Here is an 8,963-nt window from a genome sequence, read left to right on the forward strand (position 1 = left end):
CTTAGCTGACATTTTGGTCTAACAAGCTAAAACAGAGTAATTATTCTCAGCTCAAACTTAAAATCATTACATAATCATTCATATGTATATTTGTATCAGTAATGCATAAAAGTATAGAAGGTCTAATAAGATGAAGTTTTGCATGAAAGTTTGTGAGAGACAGAAAAGATGCAACTACACAGCGACCATTTGGGTAATTTTGATGCAAATAAGCAATTGTTTTTTGGTTGGTGACACCACAAGGTGCTACTGTAGCCCTTGCTAACAGAGAAAGGTCTAATAAATAAATGTCAACATAATGAATAAAATGGAAAGAAACAGAAATAGAAATAGATGTTGTCATAAATACAAGAATGAATAAATGAAATAACTCATTAATACATTTGGAAAAAATAAAACTAATAATACATAAATAAGTAAATAAAACTATAAACAAAAGTTTCTTTATATACATATCAATAAGTTTTTCACCAAAAATAAAACTCTGAATACTACTGTCATAATTTATTATTCGAATATGTTTCCTTTGTGTAAAAATCAATGCACTTATCGGATTGTAGACACAGAAGCGCGTGAACAGGACTTTTATTTTGATCTGGTGTATGACGTCATAAGGCTGCTCCGCGCTCCTGCATCAGTGTTTCAGCTGAAGAAAGGTTTGTAGTCTTTACTGTTTAAACTTTGAACTGTTTAAATTCATACGTTCATTCTGTTTTATATGGCTTACAAGCGATGTAATCGTAATAATTTTTGAATGCAACATGGTAATAATTTGTATCTAATGATGAACGTTATTAAAGCGCATCCAGACAGCGTCTGATGTCGCTCTCTGTAGTGATTCAGATCAGAAACACGAATTACAAACTCCGAGTCAATTGAATCGGTTGATTCACAAAATGATTCACTGTTTCGAATCGCCGCTCGCTGAGAGACCTGCTGCTCAAAACACTGTAAATACAACGAGAACAAACTCAAACATGAGAAATGACAACTTTTACAATTACAAATGTTTTGTTGTTGTAATTACAATCTTAAAATACAACAGCATTTAGAGCGATTAACGTAATATACTATAATAATTTATGTAATATACTAAATGTAATATATAATCATTAAATACCTGAATAGTAGCCTAAGTTAAAGTTTTGATTGTTTGTCTAATCAGATCATTTAAGTCCATTAACTATCACTCTAACTCCCTTACTAGTGCACTGACAACTGAACTAGAGCTGATTGAGATTTTTTTTCTTTTTTTTTCTTCTGATAATTATTGTCATCTTAAACAGGAAAAAGTTTCCAAACAGAAAAAAACTCCTGGTGGAGCAACTGAGATCCACGTGACACACAATATAAAGATGGCGTTTATTAAAGAGGAGAGTGAAGACATGAAGATTGAAGAAACATTCAGAGTCAAACATGAAGATACTGAAGAACAAACAGGTTGGTTTTCATTCTCAAAGCTGAACTATCCTATTCTCAATTAATTTTGCCTTTGGCAGGTGTTTTTCTACACTGTCCACCTTCCTGCAGATTTTAGCTTAATATTTTTCTTAAAGTTCTCTTAAAGACCATTTTTTACTTTTATTTAAAAACAGCATTTAACGAATTTTGTCATTTAATATTTAAATGTTAATGTTCACTGCTAGGATTGAGTAATATTTTTCATGTGAAATAGGTAAATAATAGTTCATGCACGTGGTCTTGCTCTGATGTAATGATGAGGTATGTGAAATAAAGTCTGGCGACAGCCGTCACTTTCACTCAACTTGTTTGACTTAATTGTCAGAATCAGGTTCATTAACTATGCGAGGCATGAAAAATATGCAGAGTGGGTTGAGCTTGAGGACTGGCATTGGGAACCACTGGCTTAGAGCATATAGGATGTAGTTATATGTTAGTTTTGACACTTTACGTGTTTGAATGTTTTGATGTCTGTTGTTTTGTGTCATTAAACTGAGGTTAACTATTACTTGTCTTTTTTCACCTTAGATCTGATGGCACTGAAAGAGGAGAGTGAAGTACTGAATGAAATAGAAGAGAAAGATCATGATTTCATAAATGGAGAAAAATCTTTTAGTTGTTCACAGACTGAAACGACTTCCTTAAGAGAAATAAATCGAAAGACAGGAAGAAGTTATTTCAATTGCCATCAGTGTGGAAAGTGTTTCAATCGAATAGAAAGCATTACAAGACACATGAGAGTTCACACAGGAGAGAAGCCTTTTACATGCAAACAATGTGGAAGAAGTTTCAACCAAAAAGTAAACCTTGACAAACATATGAGAATTCACACTGGAGAGAAGCCTTTCACCTGTCCTCAGTGTGGAAAGAGGTTTACCTATAAACAATGCCTTGAAGACCACTTACGAATTCACACTGGAAAAAAGCCTTTCACCTGCAAACAATGTGGAAGAAGTTTCAACCAAAAGGGAAACCTTGACAGACACTTGAGTGTTCACACTGGAGAGAAGCCCTACACCTGCCAACAGTGTGGAAGAAGTTTTAACCGGAAAGGAAACCTTGATTGCCACATGACCGTTCACACTGGAGAGAGCCTTTTCACTTGCCAACAGTGTGGAGTAAGTTTCACTCAAAAAGAAAGCTTTAAAAGACACATGAGAATTCACAATGGAGATCAGCCTTATATGTGTGATCAGTGTGGAATGAGTTTTGATCAACATGAAAACTTTGAAGTCCACATGAGAACTCACATAGAGAAACCCTACACATGCTCTGAGTGTGGAAAGAGTTTTTTGCGAAAACAACAATTGAAAGTCCACATGAGAATTCACTCTAGAGAGCAACCCTACAAATGCCCTCAGTGCGGAAAGAGGTTTAATCAGAAACAACACTTAGAAGAGCACTTCAGAGTTCACACTGGAGAGAAGCCTTTCACCTGCCAACATTGTGGAAGAAGTTTCAACCAAAAAGGAAACCTTAACAGACACATGAGAGTTCACTCTGGAGATCAGTCTCACACGTGTGATCAGTGTGGAAAGACTTTTAAACAAGAAAACCTTAAAGTTCATATGAGAACTCATAGAGAGAAACCCTACACATGCTCTGAGTGTGGAAAGAGTTTTCGTCAAAAACAACACTTTGAAGACCACATGAGAATTCACACAGGAGAGAAGCCTTTCACCTGTCAGCAATGTGGAAGAAGTTTCAACCAAAAAGGAAACCTTAACAGACACATGAACCTTCACACTGGAGAGAAGTAATTTGTATGTGATCACTGTGGAAAGAGTTTCAGAAATAAAGCAGCACTTCAATACCACATGAGGTTTCACACATGAGAGAACTGTATGTTTATGTTATCAGTGTGATGTGAGTCATGTAATAACACCAGAGAGAAGTCTTTGCTGCAAGTGTGCAAAAGTACTTGAAGATGGAGGATTGATGGTAATATGTAATAGTAAAGAGCAGCGGAATAAAGTGATAAATTGAAAATGGTATGTGAGCAATGATTGTAAGTTTCAGTCAAATAGGTTATGCAATATTGGTGTGTGGAGTAATAACTGGGGTCCCATTAAGTGTGAATATGGGAATATAGGAGGAAATGTAAAAAGCTGAATACTTACAGAAGACTAGAGAGTATTGTGTTCTCACCTAAGCTCTTTCTCATTTGATTTCATAATGGAATCTTCAATGGTGAGCAACATGGGTAATTTTTCATCAGTAAGGTTCAGTAAAATATCACCACACCAGAGCAACTCATTCTCAGTGTCAGGAGCATTGTGATGCTGCACCAGATCTACACGACTGAAGGACTGAATTACCTTCACTGAAGCTGAATATTGAAGCTGGTAATGCTGGTTTTGAATTTTTTTTATTGATTATTAATAATATTTTATACTAAATAGTGCAATTATATAAACGCTAATGTTTATTTTATCAAGCCATTCCAATTGAGGACTGCGGCTTGGTTTTAAATAGACTCTGAGACAATGGAGGCACCAATTTATCATTTGTAGATAAAATAAGCAGCACTTCAAAACAATAAAGCTGTTCACACCATAAGCGCTCATAGTCATAACTTGTAATGATCTATCGGCCTTATATCCTCTATTTATGTCCTTCATGGAAGCCCTTCCTGTGCGCTTTACTGTGTTACCTTGTTCAGTATCTGGTGCACTGTAAAAAAAAAAAATCCATAAAAATACAGGTAAAACTTCCATGTTAATACAAATGAATTTTCCGTATTTTCAGTTTACAGGCGTTTTACCCGAATTTTTTAATTACGCATTGCATTGTGGGTTCAAACCTCCCTGGGCGCGAAACGCGTGAGAAGCAAACGCCGTTACATACAGAGATCAAGATCACGCTCCAGTCAGTTTTCGGAGAAGGATTAATTTAACGCCTCTGAGGTAAAATTTAAGGTTTTGATGTAGTTTTCGTTCTTTTTTTATATGCTTTGTCACACAACTTGTTTTAGTAACTGCAGTGTATTTTAGGTGCCATGTTATAGTTTGTTAGACCCGTTGCGTTTACCGCTTCGAATGACTTCGCACAATGATCAGAATTTGATTTCGATTTAATTTATATTTGTGGAGATAATGTGAGTATATATCTGTCATGTATTTTGGTTTCTCCCATTGTCTCCCCCTGCTAATCTGTCTGCTTTGGTTTAGTCCTTGTTATCTGTTTCACCTGTCTTTGTAATTAGCCACCCTTTATAAGTCTGTCTTTGAGTTGAGTTTACTGTCGGTCTTTGCTCATGTTTTACGTTTGGTGTGTGGAAGTTCTTCGTGTTCCTGATCTGTCAGTTCCTTGGATTATATTAAAAGACTTTGTATTTGTTATATCGTGTCTCGTCTCATCTCATCCAGCACCGCTACGTAACAGTAAAAGACCGACCAAAACAGTTTTTTCACGGCGTTTTCCCCTGCTTTTTTTCCCCGTTTTTTCTCAGTGTTTATTTTGTGTTTTGTCATGGATAACCCCGCCGTCCTCATCATTCTCCTGGAGCAGGGGGAGCGCTCTCTCGAGGATCACACAAGAGACTTTGTGCGACTCGTTCCTTACACGCACTACCCGGACAGCTGCCTGTGCACATTCTATCGCAAAGGACTCAACAACTCCACCAAAGCGCGGCTGTCCGGGGAGGGTCCTCGAGAGAGCATCGCCGAGTACATCAAGTGGGTGCTGGTGTCCAGTAGGACTTCGTCGACCGCGGAGAATGACACCAGCCCCACTTCAGACCCAGAGCCCAGCCAAACATCACCCCGACATGCGGAGTGTGAGCCCGAGTGCACCGCAGAGGAACCTGAGCCACGAGCGACAGAGTCAGAGTCCTGCACGTCGGATCAGGTGCGTGAGCCGGCATCTACATCCGCGACGGTGGATGGCAACGTGGAGCAAGGGAGGGCAATGGAGAGCCCTGCCCACTGCAACACCGCTGGGGGTGAGCTGGATAAAGACTCTGGGGATTTGATTGACTTCTTTTCTGAAGTTATGGACAATAACTCTGGTGATTTAATTGACTTAAATACAGAAATACCTCCCTGTCATGTCCAACATGTCTGTCAGAAATTCCCACCCACCCCCCCTCTTCTGTTCATGTCTCCGTCCGTCTGGCCACCGCTGTCCCCTGTCAGCCCCTCTGCTCACCCTCAGCCCACCATCAGTGCAGTGGGCTCGCCGCAGGGCTGCCAGTTAACATCGGTGTCATGGCTGGAGGATCCCTCAGCTCCGCCTCCAGCCTCAGAGCCCAGATCTCCACCGCGGCCCTCCGACCCTGCGGCTCCACCACGGCTCTCAACGCCCTCATCTCCACCGTCGCCCGTCAGTCCACCAGCTCCACCGGGCTCCATCGTCTCTCCGGCTCCGCCCTGGTCAGTCGTCGTCCCTCCGTCACCTCAGGACTCTGCTCCTCCGGCTGTGCCTCGTCGCGCCGTCCCACCGGCTCCTTCGGACTCCTCCCTCCCTTCGGCACAGCCTCCATCCTCTGTCGCTCCGGCTCCGCCGCGGACTTCCGGAACTCCGCCTCCGCCTCGGTCGTCAGAGCCTTCAGTTCCGCCTTGGCCCTCCGGATCCGCGGTGTCGCCCCGGATCTTCGGCTCTCCATCTCCGCCTCGGGCTCCTCTGCCAGCTGCTCCGCCTCTGTCAGTCGGCCCCCTGGAGTCGGCGGTCTTTCCTCCACCATGGCTCCTCCCTCCGTCGGCTCCACCGTGGGCCGTCATCATGGCTGTGGTCTGGGTCTGTCTCTCCTGCTCCGGGTCCCTCCTGTCTGTTCCCTGGCTCCTCCCACCGTCGTCGCCCCCCTGGACTGTCTTGTCTGCCCCAAGGACTCTTGTTTTGGTCCCCCTCCCGGGGTTGCGTCCTCCGCCAAAGCCTCCTCTGTTTTGTACGGCGCGAGGACGCGCCTATGCGGAGGGGGGCGTAATGTCATAGTCATGTCATGTATTTTGGTTTCTCCCATTGTCTCCCCCTGCTAATCTGTCTGCTTTGGTTTAGTCCTTGTTATCTGTTTCACCTGTCTTTGTAATTAGCCACCCTTTATAAGTCTGTCTTTGAGTTGAGTTTACTGTCGGTCTTTGCTCATGTTTTATGTTTGGTGTGTGGAAGTTCTTCGTGTTCCTGATCTGTCAGTTCCTTGGATTATATTAAAAGACTTTGTATTTGTTATATCGTGTCTCGTCTCGTCTCATCCAGCACCGCTCCGTAACAATATCACGGTGTCCTTACGTTTTATTGTTTTAATAATATATATTTGTTGGTAATGAATTTTTTTCTAGTATTGTTCCTAGCCAGGCATTAAGCAGCGGTGGCAAATTAGTCGAATATTAGGCTATACAGTATGAGTGGCATAATTTTGTTTCACTTTCATTTTGTTTGCCATATGCATCAGAAATGTCAGCACTTCTCAGTTGGACAATAACCTGGACCTTCAATAAAATGTACTCATATAATGAAAAAAGGCCACAAAATGTCTGCAGTCTGGAGCCCAGTAGTTAGCTTGACAGTATCATAACTAAAACTTACAAGCAGCTTGTCAAAGTAAAGTAGCTTTCCTATCTGTCAGTCTTTCAACCTATTAAACACTTTACCTTTAAAAAAGTACTTAAGTAAATCTTCAAACTATTTCAAACTTACGTTCTAAAGTATAGCTCTTAAAAATACATTTTCTGGTTAGGCTTTCGTGAGCCAATCTCAAAATTGGAACTTTTATATATAGATTAATGTGAAAAATGTGAATACCCTCTTGTACAATTTGTACATTTTGATCTCTTACCTTCTGAAGCATCTGTCTTACTTCCCAATCCTCTATTTCTTCAATATCAGCAGAAGGTGTGGGACAGTGTGAGATGAGACTGTAAAGTCTTCCAGAAAAGTAAGTTGGAGTAATTCCAGCATGGATTATGGATATTATGTCTCCTGCCTGCACAGCTTAAATATAAACAAACAAAACAAGTACCCCAAGACACCAAAGACAAATGTTTCACTTCTTCAGGTCCACAAAAGTACTGGCTGTTTTTTAGCTCTGCAATCATCAGCCTAAAAAACTCCCTTGTGGGGCCTCCATCATCCACTGCTCCTTCTCCTGTGTTTTCCGCATCAACAAATACAACATTCAGCCTTTTTTTCCGGTAAAAAATTAGGCCGACTGAATGCTCTCATGGCGCTTGATAGCACAATGTCTCGCATTACATTTATGTAATTAGAAAATGGTGCAGGTGCAGCATCCAGCTGGTTCTCCAGCCTCCACAAAATAGTTTCCAAATCTGGCCTGTAAGGAAATGTTTACATTTTACAAAGTTATAGTTCACCTAGGCTCAAATCACTAAGGGGACATTCCATAGGCGTAATGGTTTTCATACTGTACAAACCATATTTTCTATGGCCCTACACAGGCGCGGCGGCAGGATTTAATCTTTGGATGGGCCGTAGTAATTTTGGGTGGGCCTTAATTTAACGAGTCTATATCTTCAATATAAAATGTATATAACAAGCAGGTATACACAAACTATACCAAAGTTAAACTCCTTTTCCCTATCTTTGGATTGTGAATATTGCAGGCAGAGCGATAGAGAATTATATTTGGTATATATTTGGTAAACTCCATTTACAGCAGCGGCGCACGCACTGTTAATTCCCTGAACGTTCCATTCGGAACACGTTATTCTTTACCGGAATAAAAGAAAATTTCAGATCCACTTCTTTTTTTTTTTTTTTCAGCTTTCAGTACAAAATGCAATTAAAACAATCCGATGAGACAGTGAATGAATTTGCATTTTAAACACTCGGAACCCTCTTTGTAAGTGACGTGGCAGAATTGACTAGTTTTATGTGAATTTAATGGCAATGTATAGAAAAAGAAAGTATAGTGTTTTAAATGTACATTAAAGGAAATAAATAAATAGACAAAAGTATTCCTAGATTTACGATGTTAATAACTTTGGAAAAGCATCATCATTCGATTTTACATGACAACATTTATATGATGTGTTTGTTATTCTGAAGAGGAGTGCAACAATGGGACTTTTATTTTGGTCTGGTGATGTGACGTCTTTAAGACGGGGCGCGTCTCATCTGTTGTGATTCATCTAAACAAGGTTTGTAGTTTTGTGTTTTTATATAATGCGAACTGTTACAGCAATTAAAGAGTTTTTTTCAAGCTTTGTAAAATAAATGCAGTATTGTTAAATGTAACGTTGCAATGCTTCATTTAGTGATTTAGATACTTAGTTAAACCAAGCATTAGCCTTTAGTAACAGAGAAGGTGCGTCTCATTTCTCTATCTATATCATGAATCAATCGTGTGATGATAAGAAGTGATGAGAGAAACTGAGAATCCGAATCATTTGAATCGAATCATTTGTGAAATGATTCAGTGATTCGATTCAGCTGCACGCGGACTATAAACGACAACAACAAACACAAACGAGTGAATCACAACCGAGAATGATTTCATGAAAGTGTAATATATTAGATATGATGTAGCCTACAAATAATTGAATACC

The 8,963-nt window shown here is 40.2% G+C and overlaps 1 protein-coding gene across 1 annotated transcript; it reads left to right on the forward strand.

Moving 5' to 3' along the window:
- The first annotated feature begins 1,355 nt into the window (after window positions 1–1,355).
- LOC141317131 (uncharacterized) lies at window positions 1,356–3,255 on the forward strand. Its single transcript, XM_073832941.1, has 2 exons — window positions 1,356–1,440; window positions 1,990–3,255. The coding sequence occupies exons 1-2, from the start codon at window positions 1,356–1,358 to the stop codon at window positions 3,219–3,221; spliced, it is 1,317 nt and encodes a 438-aa protein (XP_073689042.1). The 3' UTR covers window positions 3,222–3,255.
- The last annotated feature ends 5,708 nt before the right edge of the window (window positions 3,256–8,963 follow it).

The sequence above is a fragment of the Garra rufa genome, unplaced genomic scaffold (assembly GCF_049309525.1).
Source record: "Garra rufa unplaced genomic scaffold, GarRuf1.0 hap1_unplaced_365, whole genome shotgun sequence".
NCBI lineage: Eukaryota > Metazoa > Chordata > Actinopteri > Cypriniformes > Cyprinidae > Garra > Garra rufa.

What these genes read in the sequence shown, in the direction of transcription:
- LOC141317131 (XM_073832941.1), top strand. Translation starts at nt 1,356, where the DNA reads ATGGCGTTTATTAAAGAGGAGAGTGAAGACATGAAGATTGAAGAAACA. An exon ending in AGATACTGAAGAACAAACAG is followed by an intron (nt 1,441 to 1,989) that starts GTTGGTTTTCAT and finishes TTTTCACCTTAG; the next exon opens with ATCTGATGGCACTGAAAGAG.